The sequence below is a fragment of the Anopheles maculipalpis genome, chromosome 2RL (assembly GCF_943734695.1).
Source record: "Anopheles maculipalpis chromosome 2RL, idAnoMacuDA_375_x, whole genome shotgun sequence".
In the NCBI taxonomy this organism is placed as follows: domain Eukaryota; kingdom Metazoa; phylum Arthropoda; class Insecta; order Diptera; family Culicidae; genus Anopheles; species Anopheles maculipalpis.
The window spans coordinates 15,158,438-15,185,206 of record NC_064871.1 but is presented as its reverse complement, the minus strand read 5'-3'; the positions used below and the strand labels follow the sequence as shown (position 1 = coordinate 15,185,206).

Here is a 26,769-nt window from a genome sequence, read left to right as displayed (position 1 = left end):
GTGAAGAGCAGGCAGCATTTCAACTTCAAAACGTCATATAAAACCATAGCTTAGGTCATCATTAACCCCAATATACAATCTGTTACTGGTGCAATCAAATTGTGCGATGTGAGTTGTTGGATCAATTAGCATTTCTTCCTTCGTGGACTGACATGGAAATGGAAAAACGTCGTTCAAATTCTAGACCACTCATAGAACTTGTCGTATATGACAACTTCTAGCGTAACCCCTTAATGCCATGTTAGGCAATTGGAGTGCATCGTTGTTTCGAAACCGGCACCATCCATCCATCCACCAGCCGAACTAAAAGTCGCATCTAATTTATTCCGCGTCAGGGTTATGTTGCAGCAAATATTATGTGTAAGCACAAAAGCGTGCAAAACGCTGCTCTTTCGCTGTACCATTGGGATGTCGTAATGAACCCCTTTTTTGGCACAGTACTCTAGCTGTACTATTCTTCCTTTGCTTCCGAGGGCGCATCAAAAGTGTCATCCTGGGTAACGGTCTAACGGGCTATCTTCTCCTTCGTTAAGCCCAGGAATGCCAACGCACAATGCAACTTGAGCTTGTGGTGTGTTGTAGAGTCTTTTTTTTTTTCCTCATCTCAAAGCACCTCCGCCGGGGGGGGGGGGGGGGGGGGGGGGGGGTAACCATCAAGCTCAACAGCGCACATTTTCTGATAGCATCAAAGCAAAACCCCGGGTGTACGTATCACACCGTGGACGGGGTAATGTGAGCTCACCCACTCTTCCGGCGAGGCACATAACTTGACGATGCTTGCTACTCTCTATTCACGGTTCCCAGATTACACGCACACCGTGCATGTCACACTGGTGTGTCATGTGACCGTTTTACATTGCAGGAACACATTGCACAGGCCTAGCGTGCTCGGGAACCGCGCATTGTGGCCGTGGTTTGAGCTTCACTTAGCACTAGCGCCGTTTGCCACACGGCTTGACGAAGCCTTTCGAGCAGAGGTGAGTGCTCAGTGGTGTTGGTAAAATAATGATGATTGGCGAATGAAAATCACCAAATCGTTCTACCGCGGTGCGGGCGGCTGATGAAGCGTAGTGTTTCGATGAATCTTTGATAAGCCGAATGTGGGAACCGGGAAGAGGTTGGTTGCTTAATGAGGTTTACGGTGTAGTCACACCGTAGTGGCGGCCGTGCGAAGTATGGTTGCGATAATGAAGGGTGCTTTTTGTTGCAGGGAACACGGATCACGTCAAAGGATTGATTTAGTGTAATGAATCGATCAGAACATTGACAGAATAAAGTGTCGTTGTGATATCTATTTTTGTTTCCTTGGGAACAATTTATGCAAAGGCATGCAATAAATCAATCTACTAAAGAGCATTCGATAAGGTGTGATTTTCATCCACACCCGGATGCATATTATTAGATCGTGATGAGCGTAGAATTCATCCGAATGAGTCCAATTTGCAGTCGTGTTCGTGAGTGTTTAGGATAATTTCACGTCTCGCACACCTGCTGCTGATGAAGCTAATCATTATAGTGTTACCGGGAGAGGCATCGTTGTTTGTTAGCCAATTTTCGCCAAACCTATTTTCTCCTAATACCACCTACTTCTGCTAGACAGCAACGGTATAGCAAGGAGTCAACTAGCCAAAAACTAGGCAAATGTTAAGCACACGGTTCTTCTCCGGAACTATGATGGTAATGAAATACGCAGATGGTTATTACAAGGGTTGTTGTGATGAAGTTTAAAACAAAATTTGAAACGAAAGAACAGCGTGTGCGTGTGTATGTGTGAGCTTTGTGCGAACGGACTAAAAAGCTTCCCGAAGGTACCGTGCGGTGGGTCTGAAAGTGGAAACAAATGATTACGCTTCCCGGTACGGTGGGCCATCGTCGAGTAGCGTAGTAAAAGGCGTTTGTGGGTGTACCAAAGGATGGTTAAAATATATTTGATCTTTGTTATGGCGGTAAAACAACTGTAACAGACCCCGCATACTAAAGCACATGCTCACATACACACACACACACACATAGAGCTCGTACATCATGGTAAATGTTGCACCTGGGTACAATATTTTTAGATGAGTTCCGGGACATGCCTAGACGCGAACCCCCCGAATGATGATTACGAGGCGGAACAAATTTAGGTGAGAAAAGTATGGTTCATTGTTGCCTACTACTAACCCGCTACCACCAACACTGGGAGACACACACGCGCGTGTGCGGAGGAAAAAGAGAGGGCATCATTTTGGTCCGTTTTTTCTTTCTTTTTTTCAGCCGTAACACTTTGGTGAAAATTATGCTTAATCTCGGTTGTTCACGTACTCACTCACTCAGTACGAGAGGGAAGGGTTTAGCGCGTTGCGGTTCGCTGACGTTGTTATTAATCGCTGCAAAAACTACCTGCTCCACTACTAGCACCGTGCTAGAAATGGGTGGACATTTACGTGGTAGCTTTTTCCTAGGAAAGGTACGACAGCCCCCAACAGCTTACGGTTTGGGCTAATCCAAAGATATGATATTTACTGAACGCTGCAAAACACACCTTATTCGTTTCGGGAGAGGTTTTTTTTCCCTTCTCTATACCACTCCAGCACAAAGTTGCTGACGAGTTAAACTTTTCACTAGCGTTAGAGGTGTAGAGTGTACCTTCCCAAAAAAAAAACGAGGTTTACTTTGTAAAGCATCACACACCAGATGGTGTTTTTTCTACCGTTTCGCTTTGCTAATTGAAATGAGTCCATCCGTGTGGACGGCAAGGTAGTGAGTGCGTGCTTTTCCGGGGAGGGGTTAAGACAAACTCTTGCATGCATCGGAATTTCGGTTGCAGATGTAAATGTTCAGGCGGATGTTCAAAATCGATAAGACCAAGGATTAAGTCGCCATCCGAAGGACGGGTTCACGGATTGACTTTACGTGTAGCGGTAAAGGGATCTGGTGAGAAAGCTAGGAAAACCTACCATCTGAGTGGTGCTTAATCCAGTAGCTTTTTTGCGAGCAAAGTTTTCGCTTAAGCTGGTTGCAATGGTTTGAGTTTGTTTCGTAGGTTTCGCAAGCTGGGTAGAAGCTTTCGAATACTTTCAAACCAGGAATGGATCAATACTGCTTCGATTATTTACTGTATATACGGTGGTGGTGTAGATAATGTACAGCAAGTGTAATTTTAGTGTCTCATGAAGTATCAAATTCTTGTCATGAGATTACTTCGAAGAAAGTTTATAGGAATTCCAAAAAATATTTCCAAGCGCAAACTAGGTGAAACAATTTCCTCTTAACTTCAGATAAAAGAACAAAGTAAACCCTTGTTTTAAGTGTAAGATTTAGTACTACAATTCGCTTATTTCGCGGTGCTTGAAGGTAGCCGTCTAAACGTACTTTTACAAAAGACCATGCGTCTCCATTTGATTTTAAATTACGAAATTCATAGCTTATACTTTCTTTATTCAACTTCAGATAAAAGAACAAAGCAAATGTTGGTTGTGATTATTATATTTCAAAGAAATAGCTCGGTGAAACAATTTTCTCGTAATGTCCTTCTTGTGCGGTAAATTTTCATTACTAAAAACAGTAAAACAACTCGGAATGTGTGCAATTACATTTCACGACCAACCGAACCACACCGCAACCGACTAGCAAAACCGTGTACGATTATGAAACTTTAATTTATTTCCTCAAAATTAACGCCTTTCCTTTTGCGCGTGCAAACGGCAACACGCCTTGTGGCCAATAATCCCGAACAGACCGTTTGGCCTAATACGTGAAAATGGGTTCACCCCCGAAAACTGTAACGGTCCTGCACGCATGGTGCTAGGCTGCGAAAGATGCTATCACGTAGCAATCGTACATTTGTGACGCGCGAACTGTCTACCCCGATAAATCGAAACCCAACCGACGACCTTTTCTCGAACTCGAGTCGGGCGCCGGCGAGTTCACGGCAGATTGCGTGTCACACAGCTTAACAGGGGCGATAATTTTCGACCTATCCTTCCGTGCATGCCAAGCTGCGGTAGGAATGCGGGGAAACCAACTCGAAGAACTACTGTGAAGCATTCGCAGCGATAGTAGTAAAACCCGCGCTCAGAGAGCATTTACATACCGATGCCATTATATTGAGGTAGCAAACATTAGAAGTTAGCATGGGTCCTGTGTACTCCTGTGTGCGGAATCTCTGGTCTGATTCGAAATTTTCGGAGGCCCGCACAACCAAGAACCGAGGATTGACTGTATAATTGCTAATTCTACAGTATCTCCGAATGAAATCATTTGGGCGTTCGGTCGTTACCGACTCGTGCTCACATTCTCGGTCGGTGGCTTACGCCACACTGTGGTTATGGTTTTTGTGGATGTGTATGTGTTTGTGTGTGTGTGTGTGCTGCAAGCAGTGCAGAGCTAGTGTGTTGTGTCCCGCAGCACACAAAGCTCCCTGCTGGAACGCTTCGAGATTTATCGACAATGCTGAGAAGTTCGATTCGGATGGTAATTTATTTTACAGTCCAGCGTTTCCCTGGTTTTCCACCGCCTGACCTTATGACGGTAGGGATGAGGACGATTGTGCGAGCTATGGTGCCATGTTTACAAACACGCTCACAGTAGTCCTAATTTATGTGCAAACATGACGTTAATTATGTTTTGAACCACTACGAGACAGTGTTGGTTCAGGGCAGTGTTCGAAGGTGTTTGGAAGCGACGGTGGACGAATGCCTCGGTACTCATGCTTACATTAGTTGCTGTTTTGTTTAATCTTTCTTAAGGGCGGTACTTAAGCATCGTGCAAGTCAAGCAGATAAGGAGGTTTGCATTGATAAAATGGATCAATGTGCCTCCATTGGGAGAGTGATTAGCATGCTGGGCTATCTTGCCTTTGAATTATTTTAAGATGCTAATGTGAATGATGCCATAATTAATGCCTCTATTTAGCTACTGGCCGGAAATCTGTTAAGCGTAAAAAGACGTTCTTCTTCTTTCGATTGTTACCAGCTTATGTTTGCGATTTAATGATTTACTTGAAGTCGCGATCAAATTCTGGTCATTTTAATGCAATAATGCAGCCTGATTTAATCGCAATTAAAATCATTTCGACTTCCTCGCATTGTGTGATTCCATTCTATTTTAGGCAAGTGAAATTGTTTGCAGGAGAAGTTAAGTAAAGAACAGTTTACCAGAAAGCACGATGAAGCACAAATAAACTTAAACAAACTTTTTGCAAACTTGGTCTTAGTTTCTTGTGCGCAGCGGAATGAAAAGTTGACTCGGCTTGATAACTTTTAAAAAACTTCAACAGAAGGTGTATGTTTTTCATTATTGCCTAGAGCAAATCATAGTACAGATTTATCTTCTTAGTTTAACGGTTACCGGTATAGCTTTTACCTGACTTTGGCAGATGTCATTGAGTGCATCTTTGAATAATTTATTGCATAAAAGCTTGTATGGCGTGTACTGACGTAGAAGAAAATGTAATTAACGTTAAGCGTACATGAAACACCAGCACGTGTTGTGTGTGGTTAGCAAACATGCTAATAATTTCCCTGGTGTGTTGTTCATGACAAAACACAATTTTGTACACGCTACCACAATGCGAACAAAAGCTGTCGAAAAGAACAAACATTTATAAACTGGTCTAAGCCGAAAAGTTTGAGCGAGTTTTTTTCGTAAAATGCTCCTCCAAACCGGTCTCTTCCAGACCAACTCAAACTAACTTCATTGGAAAAATTCTTCTCTGCTAGGTTCACTCTTGCCGCTTCACTGCAAAACTGGTCTAAATCGATTGCATGCCGACTCGAATGGAATCGACGGATCAGGGATCGGACTCAATACGGGGGAGACTAAAAAAAAACCTTTCAATGCTTCAAGTTTTCGATTACCGTCAGCGCTCGTCACGTAGGGTTCGTTGCAGATTGGCAGAAAGTTTACCAAGCCCCGAAACAGTTTCTGTGCTGGAGGTTTTTCCGCCATTTTTCCCTAGGTACACTTTTTTGGCTTTACAAATCGTGAGTTTGTTTGATTTTCACCTACCTGCAATGGGTTGGGCAAAGAGGCACCGAATTGAGTTAGAGAACTTTATTTGCAGAGCGATGTTTGATCGTGAATATTTTAATAATGCATGGGCATTGTCTCTGATTTTGTTAGCAAAATATGTTTCCAGGCAGTCATGCACAGAAGTGAAATGAATAAATGAAAAAAAAAAAGGTAGGAGATAGAAATGTGTGTAAGAAGTGTTTCCCGTGTGGAGTGTGAAATCAATTTTAAATGTTATATTAACATGCGATAATAGACATCGCACTTGCAAATCATTTACATCACGCTCAGTTGCGTTTAAAACATGCTAGGATAAGGCAAAGTACAGAGTGAAAATGCGTAGCTAATTTTTTATGTAACATAACGTAATAAAAATTTGGCTTTATTGTAGTTTAAAAGCCTCAAACCACCCTTTGCTGCTTCTAAGCGATTTTGGCACTCATTTTGTGCAAAGCTTTCGAATGCCCTAAGGTTTTCCAAAATCATTTGATAGAATTTTGTAACATTTTCTGGCGAAACAATCTGTTTTGGGCGACCAATGCGTTGTGCATCAGCTGTGTCGCTACGGCCATTTTCAAAGTGGAACAGTGTTTTTGTCAATTAAAAACCGCTGGTAAATAAGCCCACCATTTGGTTTGTTGTTTTAACCATTCTTAGCACCATATTAGAAGTGGCTCCGCTCAAAACATTATAACCCATCATCTCATCGACTGACAACTTTCAGATTCATGCATGCGTGTTTTCAGGGTTGGCCAAAACTGACAAAAAATTTAATTCCACATTTTTTATGCCGCAATCCATACATCAGCATTACAGCATATTTACCCACCCGTTAGTCATCACAGGCCAAGGTGACAATATGGCGGTAAACCATAATAATAAGATAAATAAATAAATGAATAAATAAATGTCCAAAAATATTTTTCAGCTTCAAACAGAAAACAGGCTATATTTTTATTAATTGATAAGCTCTACAGTTAGCTTGTAAGAAAATCGTAACGCTTAAAAGAATTCTTCAACATATATTTTTACAAAAGACCATGCGCCTCCATTTGACCGGCGTGTAACTTACAAGTTGTTAATACCGTGTAACTCTACAATTTGCTTATTTGCTTTGTTTAGTATACGGTGCTAATACGTGATTCTTACAAATATTCATTTAAACGTACTTTTACAGAACATCACGTGCCTCTATTTTGCTTTAACTTCCGTAATTCATCGTTATTATTTTGCTAAACTAAATGCTCATGATAAAAACAACGAAGACAAAAAATGACTGCAACGTGTTTCACCAAGACTTGTTTTTATTCCATGAAATTAATGATCCACTACGGCCATTTGTCACAACGAGCCCGGCAAGCTGCTGCTGCTGACCTTGTGAAGTCTCATGCGCCATCGTCTTCCCGCAGTAGTTTCGTGCAGTTATTGATGAAAGAAATTGCACGACCGTCCATCGAAATGAAAAATTACTTCAAATGAAACCAACAAAGGCCAATGCCTGCCATCAGCCAAACTGACAGCAAACCCGGTACAATTTGTGCTCGAAGAGGGAACACCAGCGCTGCTGGCTGGAACCATTACTTGGCTAAATGCTTTTTCGTCGCGTCGAAATACCATTCGCCGATGGTCTTGCCATGTTTACCATTACGGTGGTCCTTTTTTTTTCACGCAGTAAGCCACCGGCTTGGTGAGCTTTTCAGCTAAAAGCCTTTAGCTTTCTCTCGTGCTTTCCGTTTCCTTTGTTTGACTCAGAATGTTGGGTCCATTTGTGAGTGTGAGCTTGAGAGATTGTGTGTGTGTGTGTGTGTGTGTGTGTGTGTGTGTGTGTGTGTGTGTGTTTGGTAAAACTTAGGGCTTACTCTAGCCACTTTCGTTTGTGTGATTGCCGATAGCCATTGGCGCCATCGCTATTAAGGGTGCTTCACGGTCGATGAAATAGGCGGCATTCGAACGGTTCCAAGGTTTGACCGCGACTTAGAACCAAAGCACTCGCCAGAAACTGGCACTGCTGTTTGGCACTGTCTTTGGTTTGTTGTGTGCTTGCTACATTCAACGGGATGGTTTGTTTTTGTTTCGAACCAGATTTCTATGTATAATCAATATTATTGTACGAGCCACGAGCCCCGAGAAACGCCAGCATAAGCGCAATTTTCAATGTTTATACTGAGCAAACGTGATATAGTTGACTTTCGTGGGATTTCTTTTTTTTTAGTAAGAAAGGTGTGATCTGTACATGTAAGCAATTGGACAAGGCAGCCAGGCACGTTCATCCCTACAGTAAGAGGGTTCAAACAAAACGAAATTCATGAATCTTTCTCAAAGCATCTATTGAAGGTGGTTTTCATCGATGAGATAATATTGTTTTTTGATGGAAAGCGAACAAATGCTTCCACATTTTACTTCAAAAAGGAAAGACGAGTTAAAACACGAGTTGTTTCTTTCCCTTACAAAGTGGAAATGTTCAAATGAATGCTCCAGCCCAAGCTCAACATAATGTTTCAAATTTCGGTGTTACTCACTGAGAAAATTGTTAAAAATTGCACTAGTAAAACTTGCCTTGCAAGTGGTGCGAAACAAATTGCGCAACGCAAACGATGAACGAAAACAAAAAGGGAAGGCTCATATTTTTATTGCCCACGCTGTACGTATTTTGCTGGAAAATGGTTTCTCCGTTTTGCTGCTACAATTGTCGGAAGTGTCTACAGCAGCACGATAATAGCGATAGTATGTTAGCTATTTTTGTTACATGCTTCGAATCGAGAATGAAGCATGAACAAAAAAAACGAAAATTCTAACATTCATTTTTCTCCGCGCATACGTAAGGGGAAGAAAACGAAAGAAGCACAACAAACCAAGTGAACCGTGCAGAATTGAATAACAAGAGAAATGGTCCCAGGCAAACCATTACCGTCCGAAAGCGAAGGCGCCTGATTTTCCACGAAACGACCGTGGCAATAGCGTGTGCCCGTAAATGTCCTAGTGTTTCGCGTATGACCGACGTCTAGTCGTCGTTCTGGGAAACATTGGAAATAATTTGAGCCCTACCAGACCACGCTGATTTGGCAGAGCGAAAAGCATCTGCGTACGGAAACTGGCCCCGTTCTTGCCGGGCGTGCTCACGGTGCATGACGTACCGATATTATTTTTTCCTTCTGTGTTAGCAAAACTGTGATAACAACAAACTGTTTATGGGCAAACGAGGCAAATGCGTTAAGTTTAGAAACTTTCTTTTGCGAACACTTCCGGGCACGGGTACACGTTGTTTATCCGGCGAGAGATTGTGTGAGTGGTCGAATGCTGCCATTTTTGTTTCAAACAGACAGCAAAAACCCCGATTAAATTGCGAAGATGTTTTCAGATAATTCAGATCGTATTATTACTTACATAAAAAGGTTAATAGAGTTTGACATTGCTGTTTTGCTCTATCGTGTTTTTACCTGTACAACGTGTACATCCCACAGAAACAAGCAAAAAAACACGAAACAAACCCAAATAATAAGTGCCAATCAGCAAATTTGGAAAGTGACATTTTGTCAAGCATTAAATTGAAAGTGCCCTCGTAGTACGAAATGTGACACACACACACACAGAAACAGAGGCACAAAACTGTCGTGTTTGAAAAAAAAACAAAAACACACTTTCCGTACTCTGATTGTATGCATGCAAGGTGAGCGAACGTGACCCATACAAAGTGTTTTCACATTCATAGGAAAAACCCCGAAATATGCCGCCATGTAGCGCAAAATGTCGATACCATGTTCGTGCGTTTGACAAATAAAAGAAACGTGCTCCATTAGCTTTATCAATGCTGCTACGAATGCTGCGATTGATTCGCATTAGTCGCACCATGATCCATTGGAGGGTTGTCGGATGAAGATTAGCGAGTGTGCGGGGGGGTAAAAACTGGTTTTGTGCGAAAAAACGCGAATGCAAATCGGTGATGTTGTCGGTTTGCAGCATTTTGCTACCAGCCTTTACATGGCATATTTTTATTTCATGCCTTCCGTGCCACCATCGAGCGCGTGTGTGCCCATTTTTGTGTGCGGGTGCTGTTTTTTTCTACTTTCTTTACCAATCTCCCCCTTCACCCTCCTGTTTCGAAAAGGGGTGGCACTAAATCGTCAACCAAACTACTTTATGTGATATTTTATCGATTTCGCTGGTTGTGATTTGCTTTTTCGTTTCGCAAACGAACATTGTATAAGGTTTTTGTAATGATTTTTTTGCGAGGGAATAATGCACGTCACAAGTTATACTGTAATCAGAGTATGATGGACCATGTTAAACCAATCCAAGGATATGCTTTAGGTATATGCTGCCATCTAACCAACCTAAGAAAAGCACTAGGCTTTGTGTTACGTGTTTTCGCAGATTTTAAGGACTCATTTCGTATTAAGTCCTTATGTTTTACAAGTGTCCGACAGACAGAATATTCGTGAAATACATCACAACAATATTTAATAGACAGAATAGAATTGGTTCAACGTACTTTTACGCGTTTTCAGTTTCATGGGCTTCCATGGTCCAGAGACTATTTACAATAGAACCGATCTAACGTAGAGGAATGATTGGACAGTGCATATTTACACATAAACTCTCTCTCGCCAGCTTAGCCAGCTTATTATAGTTCCACAGGATACTGAATCCCTGGCTGGAGCTTTTCATTTATGTAGGTACCCGATCTCAGGCAGATCCAAACAACAAACTAGTGGTGTTATCCGACACCTCATGCAGTACTGAGTGTCGCTGTCCAATACCTTATTACTGGGGCTAGAGCAGTGGCGGATGTAACGGTAAGCGATTGCGTGGTGCCCCGAGCTGATAAGGGGGACTAAGGAATGGATCTCCACAAGAATCTTTCCTCGTTCAGTTGATTCAATGAGATAGGGTTCTGAACTTCCATTCCGCTTAGGGCCTCCGAGGAACTAAATCCACCGCTGGGCATGATACTAGTTCTCGATCTATCGTATCCTGTTAGGATTGATCTTTCTCCTACACACTCCATGCTGGAACACACGACCAAAGATGATCTGGAGGATGAGTTGCGGGCAAATTGGTGTGCAATACATCAGTGTGAAGTCTTCTATACCTAAGCAAACGATGAAGGCCGTTGTATCCACGATTCTGAAATCGTTATCCGAAGTTACGATTGCCACAAGATAACAGAACTCCTCTACTACCTCCAGGTTATCATCATACATAAACTCTTGAAACGAATATTAATGCTCCGTCAAAAAAAAAAATCCTTCAGGCTTATAGTAGAATTTTAAAACCTAGGGCATTTTTAAGTACATTTTCACCTACTTGAAATGGTAAAAGTGTACAATTTTATTGAAAAAATGTCGATTTTGAATCAGGTTTCAATGACATAATGACCATCATATGTAGCTTACTTTAGTTTGATGATTTAAAATTAAGTTTCATTAATTTAATACATTACTTTGTGTCACGATACATGTAAAATAAAAGTAAATATTCAAAATCTTGAATTGTAATTTTGTTGTAGTGCCTTCTTTTGCATGATTGTAAGCGACACTACCCAAATGGTGGTGTTATACGCCAAGGCTGTTTCCAATCATAATATAAAACACATCGTCAACTTTCCTCACATTGCTTACACTTTTCGATGCCAAAGCAATCGGATTCAAGATTGAAACAGTACACATATGTTAGGGAAAGTTTAAGCAACACTGAACACCCGCACGTATCTATTCTTTAAGCGACAACATCATCCACGTTGTAGATTTTTTTTTCTGTTCCTGCTCGTAGCCGATGGCTTGTCCCATGGCACAAAGTTTATAAATAAATTTTCTTCCGGGTTTTAGCGTGAGAAAAGTCTTGGCTTTTCACATGTCAACCAGTGTAGCACGAGTCATGTGCGTGCCAGTATAGTGTGCTAGGGGGACACTGCGCTGGCTGAAGTGAAGTGTTCACGTTACGGTTGACAATGGAAAAGTTCTGTGTTTGGGGAAATCCCACAAAACGGTGCCTCAAACAAGCTGCACCACAAAGATTCACTTGCCAGTGGTATATGATTATAGTGCCGTCGGTCGGAGGCATTAGCACTGCAAGCACTGCATTGATTGGATTAAACTTTTGTAAAATATTATATTTGTAACATGCTCGACAACTGCAGAAGAATGCTAACTTTGGCGAGCAACCGAGCGGGAAAGGCTTGTCAAGCGTTGTAACTTTTGCAGTAACTTGATGGTTGTTTTTCGGTGTATCTTTGCAATGTAGAAAAGGATGACAACTTGTTTCACGCATGCTGCAAACGAATAATTTTCATTACAAATATTTGTAAGGAAAGAATAAAAAAAAAGATTCAAATATCGACAACATTTTTATTTAGAGTTTGTGTTTGTCTTTCACATCTGCTGTTAATGTACGCTTAGTGAAACTTGACTGCGAGAACTGCTTCCTCTTTTTTGCTTTACATTTGCAAGAACATTTTATAAGGTGTTTGTGTGAGAAATATTACGTGTGCACAGCAAAGATGCTTACTTTTGCACTGTCATTTGAAGAATGGTTCCTAGAATTGTCATATGCATAATATTCTGCCCACATGATGTCAGGCAGTCTTAGCGTTATTTTTTAATAAAGTTTTCTTTGAATTAATTCAACGTACCAAATGTTCTATTAAACAAACTACGTTCCCGGTATAAAAGTTAATTAACAAGCTCAAACTATTTGCAATGATTGTTAAAATAAAGAGAGTCCCTAATTCTTAAAATCAGTCAACATCGTTTGAGGGAGAATTGAAATAAAATGAATCTTTTATGTGACAGATTCACGCAACTTTTAATTAAAATTGTTGTTATTAGATGGCCCCCAATTCGACATACCATCAAACCGCTCTCTTTCTAGATTCTGTATCAAAATTGGGATAAAATGTGGGAGCATGTTTTGGATTTATTCCTTCTTTTTCGACTCATGTCGCGGTCAATTGCACTCCAGCTTGTTCCAGCGTCGAGTTTTCGTATTTGAAGCAGTAAAAAAAGCTGTGCGTAGTGTTAATTGATAAATTACATCATTTATCACTTTTTGTTGGGGATCTGCACCAAAAAAAAAAAAATAAATAACAACCCTCTAACAATAGCATTCTTCTCCAACAGCGCAAAATGCTTGATGGGATGTATAGTATAGCGTAAAGTTCAAAGAAACAAGTGAAAACTGAATAAAAAAGTGCCCCAAAAAAAAAGTCTTCACGCTGCTGTAACGCAACCCTTTTCAATCTATGTCAAAATGAAAATACGGGGTATTTTTTTTCTCGGGTAGGCAAAAGCAAAAGAGGCTTATTTAAATTTAATAACAGTTTGGAAAATAAAAGTGACAGTGTCATGAAAGATTGCTAGCACACCCGAAACGACACAGTTGGAAAATACGTCCGCCCAAAAAAAAAAGGCCAGAATGCTTTTGAGCAACTGAACTGGGCGTTCATTTTGGGATTATCATATTATTTCATGTTTCTTGTGTGATTGATTTAAGTTAAATCTTGGTAATTGGGTGTTTTACTTATTTTTCAAATTAACAAACTAAAGTTTTTATATATTTTTCAATAATTTTTTAAAATAAACAATGATTTTTTAACTCTGTTGAAGGTAATTTGCTCTATTTCATAAAACTTTTATATAAATTTTATGCTTTTACGTTTTGCTGTTAAGCAATGATCAATTCAAGTACAATGTAAAAAGGGCAGCACACAAATGGAGACGCCTGGTCATTTATCTCTCACCAGGTGTTATCATTTCAAAAGCTCCATTTCCAAGCACAATTATACGAACAAAACCCGGCTAAAGTAAGCATTCTTTTTTCGTTATTTACCTACCTGTTCATTTTAGTTGGCGGAGTGGCGTACGGGACACCGAGGAACGCTTCGATGGGTTTGAGAAATTTGTATCCGTCCAATGGCAGCACCAGTCCCTGCAGGCGACCGTACCGTGTCTGCACAATCCGGTTACCGAGGCGCGAATTTTTGTACAGATCCATCGTGGCACCGTTTAGGAAGCGCACCAGCAGAAAGAAAACGATGCAGAAGTATTGAAATTTCACGAACACCATTTTTTCCCGATATTCTGTTTGCAAACTGCGTGCGTGTGAGTGCAATTTACGGTTTGTTTTGGTATATTTTTATGAGCTAGACTATTTATGAATGTTTTTTTTTGTATTCGTCGTGTCTACTTTGAAACTATTTACAATCGGACGGTGATCTCCTACAGCGGCGTTGTATCGTAATGACTGTTGCACAATCTATTTCTTTGCCTTGTCGATGCAAACGGTTAGTAGCCACAGTACTGTTCTTTTATCTATTGTAGAAACATTAACTCAACTGCTAGGTAACATGAGATGCTTCTTGGTTGAGCAAATTATCCACCACGATTCCTTTGAATGCGATCGTGTTTTCATCCCAGCTTGCGTTAGAGCATTAACATTTTCCGATTGACGCGTCTTCACCGGACGAACCCACATCTCGAGATCGCAATTGAATCCGTGTTGAATTGGTCTGTTTTGCTGACGTTTTGCGCACTTCAAATCTTCACTCTTTTTTTCCTTAAACGGTGCATCCAGCATGGACACTTCCGGATATCGTTAAAATTCTTCGCAATGTGTTTGGTGGAACCTGGAATCGTTTTTTTTTTCACTTCCTCTCTCCCTCTCTTCTCTGTCACGACCCAGCCACTCGATCGCTAATGGCGTTCACTGTCGAAGGAATATGCACTTTGCACTCGAGATTGGCGATTGGCTTGGCAGCGCAGTTTTCTTGAGAAAATGGCGCCAACTATGCAGCACCATCGGTGTGCGCCATTAAAAACAACATTTTATGACGATGCTTTGCACACTTAACTCGTTTCCTGCTCTACTTCGTGCTCGTTTAGCGCGTTTTTATTCACTTTGGCGTCACTATTTCTCATCGAAAAACACTTTTTCTCTGCCGTTGCAGCATAGCACACCTCACCCGGAACACGCGGCAGTACTTTACACTTCCTGCTAGTGAGAGCATTTTGCTGGTCTTAATGTGGAATCCGGGCACGATGGCTATCGGAGCAATTGGCTGCAATTTATTGACTCGTCGTTATTGGTGCACTAGAACTAATTGCAGCAAAGCGATTGAACCGCAGATGCACTGGGTTGGCCATCGTTGATGATGGCCGTTTCACTTGCGGCAGACACCAGGAAACTGTGTGGATCGTTAGATGGAAGCTACTAGACACCATTTCGAATTGTTTGTGTCTAGATTACCGCACAATAGCGTTACCATCCAACGACAACCATTCACCGTACCTTCATTAGGAAGCACCTTTCTTTTTCCGTCGTTGCCGCAGAAAAGCGTTTGCCACAAACGATACCATCTCACACGCTGTCTCTCATTAGCACCGAGAGTTATGATTGCTCCACCATGCAGCGGCAAATGGAAAAAAAGTTTCCGACTAAAAGGATGACCCTAATGGCAGTTTCGGAATCGGTCCCTATCGGATGGCTACCCGGTTGCCCCAGCACTGATTCATACCAACACTCACTAACCACACTGTGCCTTCACTCGAGCCCGAGTAACCTTTCAGTTGACGGCATGCCCTTTCCCCAAACTGGCAAAGAAATTGCTACAAATCGTCAGGCAATAATCTTGCAGCCGTCTTGAGCTGTACACAACGGTAGCAACCATTTTGTCAACAGATCCACCAGATAAGATACCGAACCGGACACTCGCTCACCACGCGCAGAGGAAACTTCTTGTGCACAAGACAATGCTGGCCGTATCACTTCTCAAATCCGAACGATCCATGGGTCATTCTAGCGGCAACTGATTGCACGAACGGACCACCACACTGAACATGATGCTAGCGAAACCTCAGCCTCGATGTGTGTATGTGTGTTTGTATCATTTATCAGTCTCGACCGTCATAAACAGTGATACTTAATGATCCTTCGGCCATGGTAGGCGATAGGTGGCTGCTCCTGTGCTGCTCCGATCGGGTTTGTGGGTTTTTGTTCCACACACGACTGAACGACTGTTTGCGCTACTCTACTGTTGGTCTCCACGCGAACTAGCGAGGCATCGATGACATTCGTCGAACTTTTGTCGTCGCACGGGGACTTTCTGGCAAAGGGTATTCGTTCGGTACATTTTTTTCATTTCGTACATAATTGGGTTGCTGTTTTTCTCTTGCTGAACCGCCACGCCAACGGTCAATGTTACGGCTGTGCGGTGATACTGAAATGATTGGGAGAAAGAAAAAAAAAAGAGACCAGTTACATTGTAGCAATTTCAGTATGATTTTGTTGAGGTGGGAAAAATGTGAGCTACAAACAGTACGAAAACATGATGCTGAAAGGTGTGGAAGCTGGTACAGTCATTACGCAGTGGAAATTAAATTTCTGTTGTTCGTGCATTTCAAGTATTTTAGTTTAGTAACCCAAAAAGATTATAAAAAACGAGGATTTACTTCTCGACTGGGATTTATTTAAGATAGGTGTGAACAATATTTGAACAACTTCATTTGAATGAAGCACATATATGAAGCATTAATATATCCAACATTTATTAACTGAGTTCTGGTTCCTTAGCCTCCATGACTAATTTCTTCCAACGATAAATTAATAGAAACAGTGACTCAAACGGAGCTCTGGACATCTTAAAATCGGGCTACTACATATGTGGAGTATTAATCATTTAAAAAAACGTATAAATATTTTTAAATGTTTTTCTACACTTAAATACGTGTTTTAGATGATTTTAAATCATGTTTAAACATTGTTAATGCAGACTATGAGACTATTGACGATTGTATCATTTTTCCTTGAGCTACTTGTGCGGCCCAGAGACAGGGCAACAACAGCACCGGACTTCACACGGCAAGACCGGAGTTCAAATGCCATCCAGACCATAATCCTGTCAGCAAGTCTAGTAAACCTTTCGAGTCTACTAAGCCGGCATGATCTAAAAGGTCGTTAGGTCAAGAAGAAGAAGACCTGTACGACTTGACGTATACTGAAAGGACTGAGACCAATATTGTTTTTGAAACTTGACGTTACATTCATATCTAAAGATTCAGAAGATATTTCTCCAACATTTGAACAGTTTTCGTACAGCCATGTGCAAGATAATCACGTCATGTCAGCCGCAGCTTAGGAACTGAGTACAACGTACTGTGAGGCGAATGACTCAGAGACTCAAAGTGTACAGAATAATCTATCTAGACTTTCGGAATACACAATAATAATAGAAGTCTTAGATTTTAACTTTGTTCTGTTGTCAGTTTTTGTATCAATGCCGCACTGATACGGGTATGGTCCGACACCTCTTGAAGGTTAATTTAGGATCTCCATACCCTACTCCGACTCAATACGTCCACGGCGTACAGAACGGTAACATATGTCTCCAAATATCTGAGCTTGGGTATACGGGGAAACCCAACCCCTTGGGAGGATGGATTATATGGCTAAATTGAGCGAGCGTGGGTATGGCCAGCGTCTGTTCTTCGTAGGGACATTAAGCTAGGATGCGTAGGCCCTCCAACGTGACAGGGGATTTGGGGAGAGGCCTTGCAAGCCACTCCCAATACCATTGCAACGAAAGAAATCCAAGAAATTTCGGATCGTATCAACAGATGCTGACCCTCGCCAAGGAATAAGGACTACGTTTAGAAACTCGGGACATGGAACTGCAGATCCCTCAAATCACCCGGAAGTACCCGCATTCTTTCGGACGAAGTGAGGACCCGCGGCTTCGGAGTAGTAGCACTTCAGGAGGTGCGCTGGAAAGAAGTAACGGAGCGTCCCTAACGCAGTGATTGCATGATCTACCAAAGCGGTGGAGAAAGGAATGAACCTCGGTACGGTGTTCCTGGTCATAGGTGAGATGCGAAAGCGAGTGATCGGGTGGTGGCCGATCAATGAACGGATGTGCAGGTTGAGGATCCGCGGAAGGTTCTTCAATCTGAGCATTATCAAAGTGCACAGTCCGCACTTTGGAAGCATCGATGACGATAAAGACAGTTTTTACACGCAGTTGGAGAGAGATTACGACCGCTTCCCACAACAGGACGTCAAGGTTGTCATCGGAGATTTTAACGCTCAGGTCGGACGGGAGGAGGTATTTAAACCCACGATAGGAAGTTTCAGTGCCCACCAGCTGACGAATGACAACGGTCTTTGGCTCGTGAACTTTGCCTCCTCCAAGCACATGACCATTCGAAACACCTTCTTCCAGCATGCACCTCGTTTCAGTTACACCTGGAGATCACCACAGCAGACATATTCCCAGATTGACCACGTTCTTATCGATGAAAGGCAAAAAAATAAAAGACCTGGCCATGTCGACGCGACGAGCTCATTCTTAAGCAGGCCAAGAAGAAGACGAAGATTTTAACTTTATCCTAAGCAAACTCGCTGATACTGATTTTCCCCTATCTTTTCTAGGAACTATTCTTATATAATTTTCGATCATTTTCTCATATGAATTTCGTTTAGATCTGCATTATTCATGACAATTTCTTGTTCAATAAAAAAACTATCAAGTTCTTTGACAGTTTGAGAGCTGATTGACAGGGTTTTATGACTAAACCTCCAGAATATGGAAACAGAATGCCCGTGGCTGCTATGTAAAGTTTTCTATTATCTTATATTTTATTGTATTTCGCATTAGAGATCATTTAGAGACGAACTTCTCAACCAATTTTATTTCATCTCTAAAGGAACGGTCCAGCCATATCACCCTTCATTTTTTTAAATGAAATCGCCAAAAAATGCGATCATCCGAATTTCTGTTTGGCTATAGAAAATTATAAGCTGTACACTCTGTAGCCCATTAGTCCAATGAGTTTTCTTTTGGGAAATCAAGACAAAAATGAGTGAAAAAAGAATTATGATTATGAAAACTTTTGACAAAGAAAGTCGGCCTCAATGCCTTATAATCGTTCGATTTAAAGGTGCCGGAGGCTCCATTTGAGCTACTGTATAATAAATAAAGCACAATGTGCAGAATAATTTACTCTTAAAATATCTCAACTACGTACTGAATTGATAAAATTAGCTTATTAGTTTGAACATGAATGTACCATGCAAAAAATGTTTTTTCTTCTTTGTTTATTAAAACTGCTCAGTTCAGAAAGAAAAGAAAAAACACATCGTACAGCCATGGTTATCATGAGTAGCACATGCCTCTGGTTGTCATTCAGTACGGTCATTTATTTGCTAAGCTCATGCCCCCCCCCCTCCCCCCCCCCCTCCCTTCCGCACTAGCGCCGGGGGTTTTCAAATTACCAGCACGCTAACTTTGCCCGGCCTAAGCATACATCACCCGTTACACGGAACCGGTACGAACCGATATTAATTACAAGGAATAACGAGTGCGTTTTTACTATTCATAAATCTCTGCACTCCGCAACATGCTCAGGCAGCTCATTTGCAGGAGGTCAGCGCTGTCGGCCAGCAAACCATGATAGTTTGCACCACCACCAAAGGCTAGCTCACTGGGACTAGCGCTAGCGCAACATACGAATGCTGGAACGGGCAACCGCAGGCGCCTCAGGTCGTTCAAACCACAGGCACCAGATGCAGTTGGGTTCCGGTTTTTCGTTCTGTTTGTCGACAAGGATGATGACGATCGGGTCACATTTAGGTGGAGCTGAATGTTTCGTCGGTAGAGTAGGTGATTTTTTTTTTCTCATCACCACAAACCTTGAACAGAGCGAAGTTTTTTGGTGGGTTGAAAGAGAAATGTTTTCTCTTTAGCTCAAAATTTTCCAACATGATTATAGTTTTAAAATTATCATCATGAAAAGCGCAGCTTGAAGGTGCAGTGAAAAAAATGCAGAATCCTTTTTTTTTTGCACTTTAAGCTTCCCAATGTAACAGAACACATCATAAAGGATGTCGATGCAATAAAATGGATGCATCGGTGAACCGTGGCGGCTCATGTGGTGATGCTACGAATTTTTAATTGTGCACTGTTTGGAACTATGGCTCGGTATTGCAGAACTGTCAAAAGAGAAACATTGAAGTAATGAATTGATTGGGATTACATGCAGGCGATGTGTTTGGGTTAAGTGAAATGAATAATAATCATTGCGCTGGCAAACATCACCTTCCACCTACCAAGTGTCAGTTATGAATAATTGGCCAAAGATTGCCCTGTGAAAATATGAATTGATCGATATGCAGAAATAAAAACAAATTGTGAGAAAGAAAAAAAAGGGCCAGGCAAATGTGATCGCGTGGTACGATCAATCTGAATGATTGAATTGTGCCAACTCATTCATTGGGATGGAAAATGTTATTTAAAATGTGATGAGATTTTTTTACTGCCATTTTAAAACATGTCAGCGTGACGCGTGAGTTTTAATTCGAAAAACGAGCTTTTGCAGTGCAACAAAAAAGTTGCTCTGGGAAGTATTGTTTGACAAACGTACCATAAGTTTGTTAGAACTGTAACGAAACGAGAACGAATCCAACGCAAATGCCAACTTTTGCAAAGCTTCCCCTACCATACTCATGCCATTCGCGGTAAATTTCACAAGAGTTAATGGATTGCGAACCGAAAAACAGTTTACATTCCACGAAATGTGTCTCACAAGCAAACCTTTGATGTATGCGTACGCTGTACACAGTCGACAGGTAGAATTTGAAAATGAAAATTAGAAGCAAAAACAAAAAAAGAACCGATCGTCTCGAAACATCGAACGCTCGCTTTGGTATTAAGCCTTATTGGTTTTCGGGCACAAAATTTTTAAATCCTCATTGCTTAGACCCTTCATTTCGAGTGGAAAGGTAATTGAAATGGATGTAGAGCATGGTTTAAGCATTCTAAACACGTTGCCAGACGCGCGAAAGCCGCCTTCATCTTTTTTTTTCTCTCTCACTCACTCTCGAGCGCTGCAAATCCGTTGCTGTTTACTTATTCAGTGCGAGTTTTTGTTTGGTGGCAAAAATAAATTTACTATTGGTAACATTTTGTCATGCCGAAAATTTCGTTTCGGCATGACGAAACCACGAAAGGCGGCAAGGATGGCCGATAAATATTTAGATTAACGGGAAAAGCTTTTACAAAAGGTAAATTTAGTTACTAATCCGTCTTTAATTTTGGCCTTGCTTTTGCTTGTCTTGTTCTACCCGCCCCGGGGGAGAATTGTTCGGATTGATCGTACTGGAAAGGTATTTACAAACGCCATTTCACACGGATTGGAGATAATGAAAGATAAATAAACATGAACTTTAACATGAACTATTTTATATTAACCGAAATGGACTAGTGTTTGATGTGAAACGAGTTTTGATTTTGATTTTCTATTTATGATTTTATATGGAATGTAGATCGGTTTATAAAACCCACATGAAAAATTGCATACGATGTTGTTTTATATGGTCAACATTTTTCATGAAGAAACATTTTATTTTTGCCTTTTTTCGTACATGATACAGGCAACCCTCGGGCAGCTCTGGTTTGCGAACATGAAGAAGGAAAACAAAATTGTAACGCAACATGCTCCCAGGCAGTAAAACTCCAAAAAACTCCGAACCAAAAAGGAATTAGTACAGCGGTATAAATCGAAAATGAACATTTTCCATTGATTTTCAAAGGCATCGCAAATATGCGAACCGTTGTAGGCCCCCGAGCAACCTTATGTACTGCTTGTGTTCGTACAAAAAATAAAAAACGGAGTAAAAAAGAAAAAAAAAAACAGACAGATAAGAAAACCATCTTCTGCTGAAGGCTTTTTTTTGCTCGGTTCGTTGATAATACAATACATCGAAAGGGCGACCATATTTTTACGTGTCATCAGCAGATGGGATTAGTGAACATCCTTTTCAACAAGCGGAGCGATTGATGTATTACGGTGAAGTGCTTCGGCTGTACACAGTTGGGCGAAAAGAAATATCTCAAAGACCGTGTACGTGTGAGTGTGTTTGTTGAGAGCTTTTCCGTTTTATTACGCTTTTGAGAAGATCAACACACTATTGACCCATAGCATTGAAAGGATGATAATTCAAGGAAAAAGACAATGATGGAACCTTTAACTGTTTACTAAAAGAATTGATCAACAAACCACCCAACATGGAATGAATTCTTTTCGCCTTTACCTTTTTTTTCCTGCACATATGGCTATTTTAAAGCACATCAAAAAGTGGCCATTGTAGTACAGGGTAAGGTGCCTGGCATGTAGGTAGGACACCCTGGCCAAACATTCTTCCGGTCCTATTGCTTCATCCGTGTGCTTCGAACGATCGCTTGATGCATAATTGATTGCAAGTGTTTGCCATGCACGAAGCACCTCCAGGCCGTGAAGTGTAAAGAGTCTCCTCCGGTACCGCGAGTACACGAAAAACCTACCGATGCAACGATGAAAAGCTGACGCAGGAAAGTATTATCCATCCAGTTTGCTTGCCGAGCCCGACCAACTATCCACCATTTCCATGCCGTCAAGCAGAAACCGACGACTGTCCAACGGCTTCCGGACGTCGTAGAACACGTACTATCATCTTTGGCTCTACTTTCTGCAACCGTTTCCGCCGGTGCTTTGGCCAAAGGAAGGAAGGATGAAACATCCATCACCCTATTGCTGGCAGCATCCACGGTGTTCAATCTGGTGCCAGTTGCTAACCGTGTTAGGTTGCGTATAAAAGCGGCCGTACAGAAGAAGAAAAAAAAAACATTATGGATATCGTATAAAGATCTCCTCGACCGGTACGGGTACGAAGGTGCGAAAAGGCAACGACGACGAAGCAGTAATTGCACAACTTTGAGGGTCTCATCATACCGTTAACAGAGTGTATCAAGTCTAAAAATACAGAGAAAAAGGCACATAGTGACACGTTCACCGCCTGTCAGGTAGATTACTCGTTAATAGTGATGGCAACATTATAAGTGTGCTTCAGAACCTCGCTGGATGTTTAAGGTTCGTGCTAGAATCATCACAGATTGTTTGACTATTGTGTTACCAATCTTTGTGGGTGTATTTCCCATTAGCTAGTTAAGATGTATGAATTACAGGGCAGCTATTTACTATAAAACTCCTTTCAAATTATTCTTCAACACAGGAAACAGAGCAAGGAACTGTTTCCTAACAGTTGTTGCGAATTATATCTTCCCAAAACCTATTTGTTAATTTTTATTGACGTGTCCTTCGAATAGATTGCCACCTTCAGAACAGAAGAGCAAATACCAAACGATATTTTTTTCTGCTCAAGGATACCAAGAAATGCTTTTTAACATGTATAACGAAGCCTCGAAGAATGTTACACAGTATACAGACGACCAATATCCATCGGCATCTTTTCGGCTTTGTCTGAAACGATAAATTTGCTATCATACTAGACAAAGTCGTCTGGCTTGCTTGGGTAGAATTGCAAAACTGTTTTCTCATCACTATAATCAGTTACTCTGGTGGACTACAAAACAGAGTGGATGAAAGCATCTAAGCCTAAACTAGTGCAAACATATGTTTTGCTAGTGCCTTGCCCATGGGCCCAGACAGCACATGTACTACACAACTTCACCATATCGTGCATCAGTCAATCTCTTAAGGTATATGAGCCCTCTTAAGGGAACGAGTCGGAAGTTGGAATTGAAGAAACTTCATGCTCGTTCCCGAAACGACAGCAACTGCTCTGATTACGGATAAGAATCACTCATAAACAAGATAATCCAATTACTCAAAGAGACACATAAAGACGATTCTGCTTTGTTCGGTCGATTCTTGGCGTCGACTGGCGGTGGGCTGACTGAAGAAAGCTGTATGAAGTGTACAAGATAGTTTAACCATCGTATTGACGTTTGATGTGTGTGGGGAAAATGAGGAAATGTGCGTACCTATCGGCTCGAGGTTATTGAGATCGACATAAGGGCGGTAATGAATTTACGTACACATATTTGCTAGACTAAGGAAGAATTTTCGTATCACCTTCAACTCATCCTTAATTTGTGCGAGAGCTGATGCACATAATTAATGACCTCTTTTATAACTTTTCACGTAAAGGGGGTCCCCAAATCCTGGATCCGGTGAAAGCCACATACAGGCTTACAGTGTGCGACTAAACTAATAGCTCTGGATGAATAAATTGGTGAACGCTTAGACGATGAATAAATCTTTCCGAATACAAAAATGTCCTCACGAACGTATTTTACGATCTCCATGATAAAAAAATCTTATCATTTATTATTAGAATACAACGAAACAAAATGACCCAGTTTCGCTCGTTCAATGTTTCATCGGGATTTACAAGAACGCAAGGAAAAATACGACCATTTCTTCAAGACATCGTCCTCCATTAATGAAAATTTTCAATCGTTTCTTCTGTTGGCTTGGAAATGGCTTTCAAATTAATATCTTAATTTTGTGCTTTGTTTGGACGTTGGCGTTTGATGAATGGATTTTGTTTCGCACCCGTTATCAACGACCAGGCGCACGCGTCAAACAGCACGAATTAGATGGGCAAAAAAGACGAAAAAACACAACCCTAGTTGATGGTGGGCATTGTTGTTGAAGCAGACAGCCCGGTGAAATATTTTGTACTTTGAATTGAGCAAAATGGATAAAAGCAAAGTAGATAACATTTAAGGAATATCTGCAATAAGAACCACCTAGCTTTAAATTCGGCTTCGACTAGGGAGATTGGGGATAAACCCAAAAAGAAAAATCAAAACGAAGCACTTTCTTCAGCACAAGAAGAGATGGATGAAGCGCTTAATCCGAACGCTACAAAAAACAACAAAATATTCAAACATTCTGAGTTGCTCGACCCGGTATGATGAATGAGGAATCGCGAAAAGGTTACCAATGGGAGGGAGGACTTTTTCCGAGTGAAATTGAATGATGGTAATAATAGGGTTCACGTGATTATGCTTTGCTCACATCAGATGATGTGCCAACTCATTGTTCGCCCGGTCGTTACAGATGAAAACGGGCAGGAACCCCGACCATTGGATACTGGCAGATGAATGGGGCTGATTTCCTCCATTCCTTGCAAACTTGCGTCTCTGTGTGTGTGTGGGTGCGTTCATTTGTATCTCCATGTCGTATTTCTCCAGCACCATTTACGGTTCGGCGGTACGAGAAAAACACGCGCGAACGTCAGTTTAATCCTTCCCCCGGGGACTGTTCAGAATGTGAAGTGATCCTTAATTCCCTGGAGGTTGGGAGGCTAGCGAATGAAGCACTTTCCGCTGTTTTCTCTCTCACTGCTATTCTCACTTCAAATCGCTGCAAGAAAAGGCGCACATAGAAGTCTGCTGGAGCTTAGATCACGCCCTGGTATGTTGTGTCTGGGTTCGTGCTTTGGGGTGGCTATTTTGCATGTAGAGTAAAGCAACGAAAAAAAAAAAATCAAACTCTAAAAAGTGTGCCCTTTTCGAAAGGAACTCCTTTTGCAATATCCCAAGGGCATTCCACTGTTCCTGCTGCGTGTTTCCCTCCGACCGACCCGGTGTCCCTTGGTCTCGCACAACATTATCCGTTTCTTAGTCTCGAGGGTTTTCCATCAACCCGGAAAGGGTTCCGGATTTTGTTGTCACAGAACCCGGTCCACTTCACCGGTGCATGGAGAGGCACGCTGCACGACAGCTCGTATGCGTTGTAAAACCAAAGTAAACCATACCCAAAAGGATTTAAAGTAGTGTCCTACGTACGTGTACGAGGGCATCGTCACGCGCATCATCATCCTACAGACAGTACAAATGAGGGAATCAATTTGTCGTACCCGAAAAGCAAATGTCGGGCTACATCTGACTGGGTGATGATTCTTCTAGGTTGAATTTAAAGCAAGGCAAGAGTAAGCACAATGGTCAATGTTTTATTTAGATATGAACGTATTTTTTATCCTTTAAGTATATTAGTAGTATGCCGCATTCGTTCGTTTATCATGCTTTACCTGCATAAAAAAGGTGTTTTCTCCCTGTTTAACATATTCCATAAGATATTGAAACAAAACAAATCTGTACGAATGAAACACGTTGCCTTTATGCTCAGTTCACAATCGACGAGCTGAGCTGGACATCATCACAAACGTTTGAAGTCACCTACCAGGCGATAGGAGCAAACGCACAAACAACCAGACCCTTGAAGGTTCACAATGGAGTTTTGACCTTTTTCGGGACAAATTTACCCAAACCCTGCCCTTCCATTGCTAATACTTCACTAAAAAAAATAGCAAGGGATAATCTACATGACGTGCTTTGAAGTATTTCGACAAAGGGATTTAATTTTTCGTTCGTAAAACGGTGCGTGAAGATCAGAAATGTATGGAATTTTACACATGCAGATCACAAGAACGTATGCGCAGCGTATGTTTGTTATTTTCTTGTGTGTATTTTACACGATTTGCAATAGAATTTTCAGCCTCAAAAAAGTTTTAATTTTAGTTTTACGATGACTGTGTTCATCTGTCAAACGGCAGGCTCAAATCCCATCCGGACCCATTGAAGAAGATGTCAAACATTATGTTTCAGAGTATTCATAGAAGCTTTTAAAGACATTGCGTCTAAAGATGAATTAATCTATTCTTAATGAGCATTAAGACTGTTAGAGCTTTGCGTTTCAAGCTCAATCTATGCTGTATTTACTAATGTTGAAACTATAATGACTGCTTTAGGCGCTTCACCCCATCCAACTTGGCAGTAATATTTGCAGGGATCTCCGACGGTCCGACACTGTCAGCGAAAAGGAGTACTCCGGTGGTTTAAGTGCAGCCGAGCTGGCAGCGGTCAGCGAAGTCGAAACAACGGGGCGCTAAAAATCATTTTCTTCTGTCAATATGAGAGGATAGACGAAACGACGCAAGCAT

General features: G+C 41.4%; 1 protein-coding gene across 1 annotated transcript in view; it reads right to left on the bottom strand.

The window, feature by feature from the left end:
• Positions 1-14,087, bottom strand: part of LOC126556873 (neuroligin-3) — a 57,924-nt gene extending 43,837 nt beyond the window's left edge. The window contains exon 1 of the mRNA XM_050212418.1: positions 13,823-14,087. Within this exon, the coding sequence (XP_050068375.1) occupies positions 13,823-14,055 (233 nt within the window). The 5' untranslated portion in view covers positions 14,056-14,087. The remainder of the gene's footprint in view (positions 1-13,822) is intronic.
• Between the last annotated feature and the right edge of the window lie 12,682 nt (positions 14,088-26,769).